Consider the following 13,915-nt stretch of genomic DNA (forward strand, 5'->3'; position numbering starts at 1 on the left):
GTCATGACTATGAAAACCATCTTTGTTTTTTATGCTGTCCTTATGACAGAGAAACTGTATATATAATCCACAAGGGTGAATATATTTTTTTTCAGGGAGGAAATGAGTTTGTTTAAATACTTGCAAGATAATGATCATGTGTAATGAAGATGCTTCTTTGATGACATTTAATACAAAAGTCTGAATAAAGGTATTTATATGAAATGTAGACATTTTTTAATTACTTTTAGATTTACAAACAAGATAGTGGACAAAAAATATATTCTGTTCAAGGGACCACTAAATAAGCATAGAAAATATCTATCCATTGCTAATAAATAAACTGAGAAGCCCTAATATTGAAATAAATTATATAAGCAAAAAAAAAAAAAAACAGAAAAAGTAGGATGCAGTTAAGTATTTGAGAACATGTTAGTATCAGTGTTATATTTTTTCCATCCAAATCAAGCATTACTATTTCTTTTCCAAAGACATAGCATAAATGGTACCTCTTACTCTGCTTTGTATTTTTATGTCTCATACATTTATGACATGTAATTTAGGAGAAATACAGAAAAAGAATTTGCCTTTATCTTATTCTTCAAAACTAAGAAACTAATACTGGACACAGTCTGAAGGGCTTGTACAGAAGAACAGCAGGCAGGTATTAGAACTGGTGGGCCTCTTGCATACCCTGTATATTTAACCCTCCCAAATATGGCTATCTACATACTCATTAAAGCACTGGCATAGTTCAGCAATCAGAGGACCTTACAAAATGGAACCAACATTCCATTCAGTCCTTTATACATTAAAAAAACAAGACTGCCCTTATATTTTAAGCTTCCAATTCATTCACAATCTAGTACATGGATTAGTCAACACTGAGTTCATCCCTGAAGTCTAGTTTTCAGAGACAGTAAAACCTCTATTACTCTTAAATTAGAAGTAAATTTCTATTTTCAAAAGATTTTTTTCATCATTCTTTACTTACAATTATACAAAAACTAGTAAAAGAAAGATTTCAAAGAACATAAATTTCATACTCCAGAACCAGTATGGCTGGAAATTTTTATAAAATTTATATTACATCCTAAAACTGTTTTGACCAAAATGAGACTTTTTTTTCTTAAAAATAGTTTTAATTGCCCAAACAACAGCAAAAAGTTCTTAGCTCAATCTCATATACTAACTACATAAATACCTATATCCAGTTTAACTTTTATTTATTATTGAATAAAAGTACAAAAGCTATAAATTTTAGTTTGAAATCAGTTTGACAGGACATAATGATATGACATGATAATGGACTATCACCTTGCAACTGCTTAAAAAGAAAGTCACCAAGTGATATGCAAGTGGGTTAAAGGAATTCTGGAGGCTCAAAGTATACTTTCTTTGCTTTTAAACCAGATACAGCAAATAAAGCTATCAAGATATTTGGGTAAGCACAAAATATAAAGAGTTTGGAAATTTCACGCAATTGAGTAATGGCTCTAAACATTCTCACCTAATAAGAGGAGCCAATTTAAAGTTAGAATGGTAATCTCCAAGACATTTTTCAAAAAGTAAATAATTCTTTTAAATTTAACCTTTCTTTATAAGTGGAAAATAAATAAGTGAAAAATAAAACTGAATATTTAACATGCTTCTTTATCTATTGTAGTTTGTAAAAACCTAATTTTTAATTTTAGAAGTTGCTATAGAATCATACCTATACATAAAATACAGCATAAGACCAACAGGCACTTTCAACAACTTTAAATCATTTCCATCTCTATAAATAAATTACAAAAAACTATTATATTAACATTAAATAGGGAAACACATGTACACTAATATGAAAATCAAATTTACGAAAAAAAGTCCAAGCAAATATTTATATGAAATCAAACTAGTGAAACTCCAGTTCTATACTGCATGATCTAATTATAGATTATCTAGATGCTGATGCTGTTTCATTTCATACACTTTACCCTTTAATGTAAATACCTGGGCTTATAAGAAATTTTCTTTAAATTAATAAAATATAAGGAATTATACATTTATCCTACCCAGACTTCAATATTAAGAACATACTAAATGTATCAAAATACATTAAAATCTTTTCCTTTTTAATGGTAGATAAATGGATTATTGCCCTAGCATTTTTCAAAAATAAAAAAAAAAAAAGCCAAAAACTTGAGAATAAGTAGAATTCTAAAATCCAAGCCTTTTATAAAGGTATGACTCTCTTGTAGTATGATCCTTGGGAGTTAAACGATAGCAATAGAATCTTCTTTGATCAAAGTTAGGCCTAATGTGGTATACTAGTGATAGCAGTAAGAAAACTACACCTTTGGTTTGCTCACTAGAAATTATTTTAAATTGTTAATCTGCTATTCTGTACAAAAAGAATTTGTTTGAATGAAACTGACATCAGTTAACTCAAGCCTTCTGTTTGAATACAAACCTTTTGTTGATTTATATGCTAATTTTACAAGAAGTGGGCTCTGGAAATCTCACTGATTGTAAGGTCAGGGTGTTTAAGGAGTTTCCCTACAGGGATAAAGTAAATGACAAAAATAATTTTGAAATGATGTGATGACAACAGAAAAAAATACTAAATTTTATATCCGACAATAGGACAGAAAATCAAAACTTAGGAAAGCTATATTCTTTTTCTTTTATGTAGCTGGCTGGCCTTGAACTTATGGAACTCCTGTCTCAGCTTCTCAGGAACAGGGTAACAGGCATGAGTCACTATACTCAGCAAGAAGCTACATTCTAATTAACAAGTGTATCAGTAGTATGTCAAAATCACATTTTGAAAAGCAACTGATAAATTGGAAATAGTTTTGTGAAATAAAACTGTTTGACTCATAATCATATAAATTTTAATTTTCAATATACTGTCTTGAATAAGAGACACAGAAGATCTCAAGTTCCAAGAAAGAAGTGGTTCACCCATCCACAATTAACCTTTTTAGTGTTTAAAACTTACTATGTGACCTCTCTGAAACACAACCTGTTTTCAGAGGTTTCATGCCATTAACAAAGGTAAATTAATAAGCTACTTAGAGTGAAATTATTCCAATGTTGTCCTTTTGAAAATGACATATTTAAGTATATTCTTAATGTGACTCTAGTACTTCCTAGTATTATTCAATTGATATTCTTTCAAACAAAACTCTTTTAACTATTATTTTTAACTAATTAGCTTTAAAACTATCTTACTGTGAATAATACTCACCTCTATGAGGCTGGAGTGTATTCCAATCAGGTATGGCATTGGGGCACTAAATTTAAAAAAAGAAAAAGTTATATATAATATATATATATGTGTGTGTGTGTGTTTGTGTGTGTATGTGTGTGTGTGTACACATGTGTGTGTAATAGATTCATATAGCTCATTAAAACTAAAACAATATACAGGTCATTCAGATGCTTAAAATTAATTTTTAAGTGCTCAGTTCCAGCATAACACAGTACATATATTCAAAATGACTCAATATATAAACGTTTAATTTAATCTTAGAGACCATTAATATTTTAAGGTTGGTTTATATTTTAAAAAGTCACTGAATCATGAATCATTAAACCAACAGTTCTATACCTAAATAACATGTTTCATTAAGAAGATTGTCAGGGTCTATGCCACAGTTGACTCTCTTCTAAACACTTGACAATATTTTGTTCAATTCAACTATTTCTATTATTTTTAATGAATCTTCATTGTTTCACACCAATTATGTCACCCAATTTTTATTGTATCCATCAGTCATTTAACTATCAAATATTTATTGAGTCTTGCTTTGTACCAGGCACCGCTGTGAAACTCAAGACACAAATATGAAAAGTTCTCCCAGTCTGTGATCTTGACCCTCACCTGCCTTATCTTTTATTTAAATTTTATGAATTTAGACATTCCACCCTCTTTGTTACTAATATAATAATTTTAACAAATTAAATTCTGAGAATAAAAATGGTTTTGAAAATATTAATTTGGCTCATTATATTTGGAGCATACCAGATGCCAAAAACTAGGATAGGAGCTTAGGAACAGCAACAAACAATACAGATGGAATGCATTTCCTCTAGATCCTACACTCCAGCAGAAACTACAGGTATTAAATAATTTTAGTACATAAAATCTGAATTAGATGAACTTTAGAAATAGTTATTAGGAAATACAAGATGAAAAGTATCTATCTTGAAATTTCAAATGAAATCACCTTGACAGGAAAACATGAGAATGAACAAATGTCTACGAAAATGATGAAATATATGAGAAGAAATAGCTTTTTAAAAATTAACATTTGGGGAGAAATTTTTTAAAGACACTTTTAATATTTAATGCTAATTCAAACAGATAATCCTGTTTCTCAAAAGATTATCTAATTTTCTAGGTATCAGTACCATTAAACAGAGTTATTCAAACTACTAGATGTGCACTTTGCTACTGAAAACTAGTAGTAGATAAGCTAACAAACACCTTGATAGGTCCAGAAGTTTCAAAGCCATCTCAAAAAGTTTCAAGTTTAAGGATGAATAAATAGTAATCTATATACCTAGCACCCCCAAAGACACGTTAAAGTTCTTATTTTGTTTCTCATTAGTCTGTGCACACACAGTTCATTACTATTGTACTAGATTCGAAATCCCAATTGTCTGTGGCTTGTTACTTCCTATTCTTTTTACTTTTTATGCAATTGGCCATCTGGAGTTGATGTGATATTCTGGGCACTTCGACATAACAGATTTTCTGCCTTCAGAAGGAAACAGAAACAATTGTGGACCGCTCCCCTTTTGCTGAAATAAGGGAGGCTAGTTACTTCTTTCTTTAGTTCAAGGTCTCATCCCTGGGGTTCCTTCTAGGACTCCACAGAAGGCATAAAATGCAGATCACTATCCTAGCTCCGAGGGCAGCTTTGGGCAACTGTCACAAAATAAGCTGGCCAAATCCCAATATCTTAAATATGTCAAGTCCACCAAAATGAAACTAGTATAAAATTATTAAAGTTGCTGTGCAAATTCCCAATTCCCCTGAAGTTAGACTATCATACCAAGAAGATATATGATACAGAAAATCTATGAAGAATAGAAAGTCAAATCCCAAAGTACATTTTAATAAAAGGGTGTAAATCAAAATATTCAAGCCTTATAAAAATAATCACTATATTCATCTTACAGTGTTGGACATTGAGTAGAGCATAGTTTGAGAAAACAGGAGTCTTAAACTACTAAACAATCCTAGAAAATACATCCAGAAAAACACTTTGAAATGTTTATGAAAGCTATTTTCTTTCTTAATTTTATATGCGTAAGTGTTTTGTCTGCATGTATAAAGTGCATCCATGTGTAAAATGCCTGCAGAGGCCAGAAGAGGGTGCCAAATTCCCTGTAACTGGAGTTACAGACAGTTGTTAGATGTCATGTGGGTGCTGGGAACCAAACCTGGGTCCTCTGCAAGAGTAGCCACTGCTCTTAACCACTGAGTCATCTCTTCAGTCCTCTATTTACTTTTTCAGATAATAGATCATAGAAATTAACCTAAAACCAAAATTACAACAAAAAGCTCTTATATAAACTTTCATAGTAAAGTAACTCGATTTTTTTTTATGGGCTCACTGAGGATCATCATGTGGTTTCTTTTTATCTCATCATTTTATAGCAAAATTCAAAACATACAGATGTTTGAATTTAAAACACTAAACTACAATGTAATTTTCTAGAATAATTCTATTTTACAGAACATAGTGCTAATTGAATATAGAGTTAAATGGATAGGTGTTTCTTTTTTCTCTTTTTCATATTAGACTGTATATATCCTATTGTGGAATAAGCCAAATCTCATGAAAAGTAATTTTACAATCCTAACTGAAACCTCATAATTTGGTGTTAGTGAGTGAAGAAGAACTTTGTGATAACACAGATACTTTATTAGGATTCGACTGTCCTAGGTTCTTCTGTCACTGAGGTTGCTTAGAAAAGACAGAATACAGGTGACTCTAAAATAGCTGTTTCTTCTCTGTTTAGACTTTTTTTTTTTTTTTTTTTTTTTTTTTTTTTTTGCTGATGTGAAAATACATTTTAAAATATGCTATGAAGAAACAAAACTGCAAAGTAATTCATGAATCATTGCTGGAAACATTGGAGCAAGAAGATAGTTTGCACGCCCAGCTTCCTAGACTCTCTTTAAAATGACATTTTTCCTAATCTTTCCTTATTAAGAAGCCACCATGACACAGCTATAACAGCAACTGTCTGAAAGAATATAACTTTCCATTAAAAAAAAAAAGGGTTTTGGGGCTGTAGAGATGACTTGGCAGTTAAGAACACTGACTGTTCTTGCAGAAGATCTGGGTTCAAATCCCAGCACCCACATGGCAGCTAACAACTGTCCGTAACTCCAGTTCCAGTGGGATCCGACAGCCTCTTTACATGTAAAATATATATAAAAAAATAAAATAAAATATTTTTGAAAAAAGGTTTTAAGAGCTGAATCTGATAGTTTCAAAGAATCTGAGAAACCAACTAAATAAAAAGACTGTCTAATGGTTCATTGAGCAAGTAGGAATCTATGGTAACTTAGTGATCTTACACTTCCTTCTATGAGCTCGTGGATCCAGAAAGTTTGAAAGTGTCTGAGCATCAATTTGCCATACTGAAGACCTGTTATTTCACTTGGTTAAGGAGAAAACATGGACGTTGTCAGTTCCTCCAAAGAGCTTTTCCTAACTTAGCAAGAGTGTTGTCCACTTATTTCTATATGTTCCCACCTATGATTCTTTTGTGTGACTCTGTTATGTAATTACAGTATTATTCTGTGCTCTGTATGTGTGCATATAGTTGTGTGCATAAACACATATATGTATATATTTCTTCCTGCGAATATACAAGCAAAGAAATGTATTAATTGATCACATATTCACAACTTAACAAAAATGTGGTCACTAAAGGATGGATGGATGGATAGATGGATAGATAGATGATAGATGATGGATGGATGAGGGATGAGGGATGATGGATCATGGATGATGGATGGATGGATGGATGGATGGAAGGATGGAAGGATGGATGAGGGATGATGGATGAGGGATGATGGGTCATGGATGGAAAGACAGAAGGATGGAAGGATGGAGAGACAGACTAACAATGTAGTAAGACTGTCAAAGAACCAAGATGCTGTATTCATCCATAGTCCCAAGGGAGCATATGGCTGTCCATTCTATGGCATATCACAGATACCAGGTGCAAACACAGAAATGTTTAGTGGATCTACTACTATTCCGGGTTTGGACCATCCGAATCACTATAAAAAGTTAAGAAAGATACATCTACTCCTCAAAAATTTTTGGCACCAGTTTGAACTTGAATATGAATTAACATTTTATTCAACCCTAAGACTTAAAGGCTAACACAATATTTTCTACTTTTAGCATAAATGATTATAACATTTAGTTAGGCTATAAAAGGAGGAAATTATTTTTCCTTGGAAACTGTTTAATCCAACTTATTTATTGACATTAAAAGGAAGTCAGATAGACAGCTAGATTGACTGAGCCTTTGATAAAAGCTGAGCCTATAATATAACCTTAGGATTCAGAAAGTTTCAAATAATTCCTTGTTTGGGTGGCACTACTCTACTCTGGACCAGGCATAAAGGCTGTTTGTTATAACTTGTCTTAATTAGAAAACTAAAAAGAAAGTTCTAGGGATTCAAAAAAATAAAGAAAGAAAGAACAAACTTCTTTATAGTGGAAGCAGCAGTAAAAGCTTTGATAGCAGGGTCAGAATCAGAAAAACAGTACTGGAAAGAATTTGTGTGCCACTAAATAGTTTTAAATAACATTTTAGAAATGTTTAAATGCATAACATTACAAAGAATTACACTTAGAGCCAGGTGTGGTGGAACATGCCTTCAATCCCAGCAGTCAGGAGGCTGAGGCATGCAGAACTCTTAGGGCCAGCCTGGTCTATGTAGGGAGTTCTTGGCCAGCCAGTGCTAAATAGTAAGGCTCTGTCTGTCTTGAAAAATGATTATAGTAGTAGTAATAATAAAAGAAATTTTTTAAAAGAAATGAGCTTAAAGCTTAAAGCTGTATGATCTCTAAAGAGGCTAGAACATTATAATAGAAAAATTATGATGGCACTAACATTACAAAATGCAACTTTCATAAAAGATAAACTCTTTAATCCTCATAGAGTTCTTTGAATAACATTTTTAATTTCATAAGACTTATTAAAAGGTAATTTTAAAATAAATGTCTATTACTGAACACTGTATACAAAGATCTGCTGCCTACATGAACAGGAAAAAAATCTATAGTCTTGCCTTTAAGGTGTAAAAACAATGTAAGTTGTTGGTCAAGAAAACTCTAAAATGAATAAGAAAGAACTTACTCGTTGATCTGGTTTATAGTCTGATTTGCATATGCTAAACTTTACAATATATTTAAATTACCTTCCTATAGTCTGCAAAAACACTTTTCCTTTAAAGTTCCCCAAGGAAAGAGCAGGAGTGGGTCACTAGGTGCCTACCACTCAGCATTGTCAAAAGTGCTATCAAGTTATGGAAACACAGAACAGCAGTGGAATCAATATGGACAGTGTACATATTGTTCTGAAGGGAGCTAGTCACAAAAACTAGAACACCAACCACTCCTGTGTGTAAACAATTCTATGTTTAAATCACTACAATCGTTAATTAACATTAAATAATCTTTCATAAAATGTTTAAATACATTAATTCCAAAGAACTTTTTCACTAATACTAGCTGTGATAGGAGGAAACAACCTATGCCAAAATGATTTCCCTCTCTCTGTGTCTGCCTCTCCCCAACCCTGTGTGTGAGTGTGCACATGTATAATAATCATACTTCTCAGAGAAAAATCCCATCAAATTTCTGTAAAATTAAGCTAAGCATGGGCAAATGATTATATGATGAAGAGATTATTTTGTCCCCTAGTACCAAAGCTATAGATTTGGAGTCTAGCCCTGGTCTAGCCCTACTATACTCATGCAGACTTCTGGAACCATAGAGCACAAGGAGGTCATGGCCATTGTTCTAATTTCTGGAGGACTGACTGGACTCAGATTGCTGAGATCATTGGGAGTTCTTTCTAAGCCAGCCCTCTCTCACAATTATCTCAAAACTTTTCAACACAGCTGTTCTTGGTCACTGAGACTCTGGCTGATACTGAAACTACTTTGTCAGTATTCAGTATTCGGCATGCTACTGAAGAGAGTAGTTAGGAAAGTGTGTCCGGAGATAAAGGTAATGAAGGCTCACCCTACCAAAGTCAGCTAGTTACAGGTAGATCTGATAGACAAATTCTGATACCTGGGATATTATATTCTCTAACTAATACCATAACCCCTGTATGAATTTCAAACCACAAACTGAAATGATATTTCTTACTTATGTACTTACTTTTCTAAATGACTTCAAGAAATCTGCAAAATTTAAAGAATCTTATATTTGCCAAGTATAAATTTTTTTATCTTTGGAAATAATTGCTCTGATACACATAAAAGTACTCTTTAATACCTAGCACTGATCTAAAAGTCAAATTTCTATATATGATAGATGATCTGTATAATATCTCTGTATATATTATAGGATAGGATATATATGTATATATATAAATAAAGATTACATAATCTACAAATAAATGTTTTTTTATAAATGTGAAACTTGGAGCTATAGGAGTCTAGCAAAAGCTGACTTACCAGCAGTAGTCCAGCAGGTGTGGAGGAAGCACAGGGATGTATATGTGCTGCCAGTACATTGGGTAGAGCAGAGCAGCCGATCCATGGAGACAGGCAGTTAACTGAAATTCACAAAAGGATATCAATAATAAGGAGCTGCTGACCCTCCAAACAAAAGCATGTTCAAGGTTGTGAAGATGAGTGATCATCAGAGAACAATTTAACAGTGACATAACTCACATTGTCTTTACCAATTCTACATGTAAAATCTAGTCTCAGAGGCCCTCTGAAAAACACACAAACAGCAAAAGGACCTTCTTGGGAAGGTTATATTCAACCTGAAAATATATTTGGGGTCAAAATTTGGAACATAAATAGAAAAACTGAAAAAGTCGGTGAGCATCTTAGAAAACACTGTAGGAAATTACAATTTGCGCAGCACAGTTTGCACATCACTCAGATTAATACAACACGATTAAATATGGAAAGGAAGAGAGGCTGAAAGCTCCTGAGGGATATCATTAGGGCAAATTGCCAAAGAATGAAACATGAGCCAGTCAGGAGAGTCTGGAAGCTGCAATAATACCAGGGGACTTGAATGTTCGACAGTTGGAGCTTCAGTAATGTGTGAACTGCGGGTTATGGTATCAAGAGACTCTGTTCACTGACACATAGAATGTCACTATTGACCAGCGAACTGCCCAAGCTTGACAGCTGTACTACACGAAGCCAAGTATATCATAATTTCATATTTAAACTGCTCATTCCAGATTAACATTTTGTTTCCTAGCTTTATATCACAACAGCTGTAATTACATTGTTGCTACTTTAAAGGTAATTGCCATTTTAATTGTTTTCTTTGGGCATGCAGTTAATTAAAAAAATTAATGCTTATCAAAGAGATACCACTTTTTTTCTCCCTTCCAACTGATCCTTATCTTATTTTTTTCCATATGATGTTCTTTCCATTTTAAATATCTCCATAGATATCAAGTAGGTTTAGTGCTAAAGGAGTAATTAAACCAGCATTCTTTTTCAACATTAAAAGTTTTACTATACCCTCCATTTCAGATCACAATTAAATCATTATATTCAACTTGAAAGTGAGAATTTTTAAAAACTACATGAAAATGAACCACAGACTTTCTATAAGGAATTACCTCAATCCTTTTCCAAAGAAGTTAAAATACCTACATGGTAATCACAACTAAAGCAATAAATGTACACAAAGCAATCCAAATCTCATTAACAGCAACATTTGTGTCAGTGTGAAATAGCTGTATTAAATAAAACAGATCAATGAAGATAACCTAATCTAAACCATTACAATTTTCAATAATCTTTTTTTGCATGTATTATATATTTTCCAGTCATATTTTTCATTAATGTTATATGGAAAATAATTTTAATTATCACAGACTGTTTTAGTGCATTTATAAGCTGTGTGAATTTATCATAGTACTCTTTCAAAAAATAATATTTCCAACTCCTTAATTATAGTACACAATATGCCACTAGGAGGCATTCAAATACCTCTATTTAATAATTACAGACCAAGAATTTATGTATGTTACAGAGTGGTTTAGAGGGAAATGAAAATGAAGCCAATCTACTTCATTGTGTCAAACTCTCCAAGAGCTTTGAGTTACTTTCTGGTTGTAAATTGGGCATATTTAAAGGTGCATTGACTCTTTCTAAGCTAAGAATGCTTATGTACCTTTGAAAGGCACAGTTACTTGATTTCTCTATATGAAAATAAATGATTTTTACAAATCTCATTTAAAACCTTAAAAAAAAGAATGTTCCTTTTCATTATTGAAAAAATAGCAGTGAAACAAGTGGAAAAATTCATTCCCAAACTGAGGAACTATTATGAAGGCAACCTGTTTCACTGAGCACAACCAAGTACAAAGCAACCTACACTCTGTAGATATTTCCCCTACACCCTTGCTGGTCATTCTTAAATGAAGTTGCTCATTTTTCACCAACAAGGAATAGTATTATGTAAAGAATTCAACTAGCTTCTTGGTTTGCTACTGGTTCTTTATGGTTTCTCTGACCATAAGCAACTGAATCACAAAATTTCTACAATGTCCAGTACTTAGTAGACAATAGCTTACCAAAAGAGAACTAATTATTATATGCAACACTTGGAAACTTTATGGATCTGAGGAATAGCAGAGAGGAGGAGGTAAAGAATATAAGATAGCCTCTTTTCAACTCATGCCTGGCATAAGCAACAAGACTGAATAGCTTGACTGAATATGGCTCAAGTATGGCTATATTCATTCACTACAGCTCAAGCTCAGGCTTAGGTGCATCTATCACAATGAATTAGCTTTACCTATTGATTGTAATTTTAATTGTGAAATGTAAGACATTCAAACAGATACTTAAAAAGATGGAAGAATACCAAAGAAGATCCCCAATAGTCACCCAATAGTATGCAAAAACTATGAGATTTTAGAAATTGAGAAAATATTATTATAACATAAACTTTTAGAAGTTCCAAGTAAAAAACCAATATAATTAAAAACTGAACTTAAGTGGGAAATCAAACACCCACACATATAGGTTATATGAAGCCCAGAACTCAAATGTACCACACAGAACATCAGAGGTCTGAGACTACCAAGCTGCATAGCCTCTGACATCTGCAGGATCACCTGATCTCAGGGTTCTGGTCTTTAACATAAGACGTTTATACTCAATGATCTTCAAGCGCAATCTTTCAGAGACCAAACAGTTTTTATTCTTAGATCACATTAATTTTAACATTTTATATTCTTAGCAACAACATTAAGGGATTTTTTCAATCCAGTAGGTCATAGTACATAACTCAGATCCACTTACAACATATATCCCAATATTAACTCTAATTTTAAAGAATACTGGGTACCTGTGCAATTAGAAATATTACACAATTTTATTTGCTTAAGTTAACAAAATTTTTAAGTACCTTCCATGTGCTATTCTACATCTCTACTAGACAATAACGACTTGATACTAAACACATAGAGTCCCTTGTTTTCATGAAGCTTACATGTCATGGAGAAGGCTAATACTAAGTAAATATACCACACTATACAGATTGAGCATCCTTATTCAAAAGTCAAAAACCCGAAATGCCTCCAAATTCAATTGTTTAAAATGCTAAAATGACACTGTAAGTGGAAAACTCCATATCTGACCTCATATGAAAGTTTATTATCAAAATGCATGTACACTAAAAATATTGTTTAAAATTACTTTCAAGGTTATATGTGCAAGGTACATAGGAAATTTGAATGAATTCTATGTTCAGACTTAAGTCTCATTCTCAAGATATTTCACTATGTATAAGCAAATATATCAAAATCAAAAAAGGGTCTGGAGGAATGGTTCAGGGGTTAAGAAAACTTGCTGCTCTTACAGAGGACCTGGGTTTGGTTCCCAGGACCCAGACAGTTATACTCTAGTTCCAGGGGATCTGACACCCTCTTCTAACCTTTTAGGCACTGCATGGATGTGGTGCATATTACAAATGCAGACAAAAAGTCATTCACATAAAAATAAATAAATCTTTCTTTTTAAATCCAAAACGCTTCGAGTCCCAAGCAGTTCAGATAAGAAAGTCAACCTATGAGGAAATCTAAAGCAGAATAAGTACAAAGAGACAACAACTCTGATGTGGCTGAACTGACGCTCAAATGAAGTAAGAGAGCAAACTATTGTGGCTTTGGGAAGAAGCACATTGCAGGCAAATGAAATCAGACATTCAAAAGATCTGCAGTAGAAACATGCTTGGCATCTCCACAGAGCAATGGGGAAGGTATTGAGATTAGATGTGAATAAGGGGCAGACTGGCAGGAAATGAGATCAGAGAGGGCAGCAGGATCAACCGGAGAGCTTTCCAGGGCATGGCAAAGATTCAACATTTCATTCTATCTAAGATTTTTTCCCATACCTTTGAGAAGAGTGCTGTGTCATAGCAAATCACTTACCTGGTGAATTTTATGAATTAGGTAAAGTAAGAAAAATAAACTATGGAGCTGGAGAGATGGCTCACTGGTTAAGAACACTGACTGTTCTTGCAGAAGACCTGGCTTCGATTCCCAGCACCCATATGGCAGCTAAGAACTGTCTAATAACTCCAGTTCCAGGGGATCCGACAGCCTCTTCTGTCCTCTGCAGGCATTGCACGACACGGGTGCACTTACTTACATGCAGGCATAACACTCATACACATAAAATAAAGATAAT

At 33.1% G+C, this 13,915-nt stretch overlaps 1 protein-coding gene across 2 annotated transcripts in view; it reads right to left on the reverse strand.

Annotated features, from left to right (window-relative positions):
• Dennd1b (DENN domain containing 1B) overlaps positions 1-13,915 on the reverse strand; it is a 294,324-nt gene that overhangs the window by 103,766 nt on the left and 176,643 nt on the right. For both annotated transcript variants that reach the window (XM_029562147.1, XM_029562146.1), the window contains 2 exons: positions 9,695-9,795; positions 3,212-3,257 (listed from right to left, as the gene is read on the reverse strand). In XM_029562147.1, the coding sequence (XP_029418007.1) occupies positions 3,212-3,257; positions 9,695-9,795 (147 nt within the window). The remainder of the gene's footprint in view (positions 1-3,211; positions 3,258-9,694; positions 9,796-13,915) is intronic.

Source organism: Nannospalax galili, unplaced genomic scaffold, assembly GCF_000622305.1.
Source record: "Nannospalax galili isolate Female #2095 unplaced genomic scaffold, S.galili_v1.0 scaffold113, whole genome shotgun sequence".
Classification (NCBI taxonomy): Eukaryota; Metazoa; Chordata; class Mammalia; order Rodentia; family Spalacidae; genus Nannospalax; species Nannospalax galili.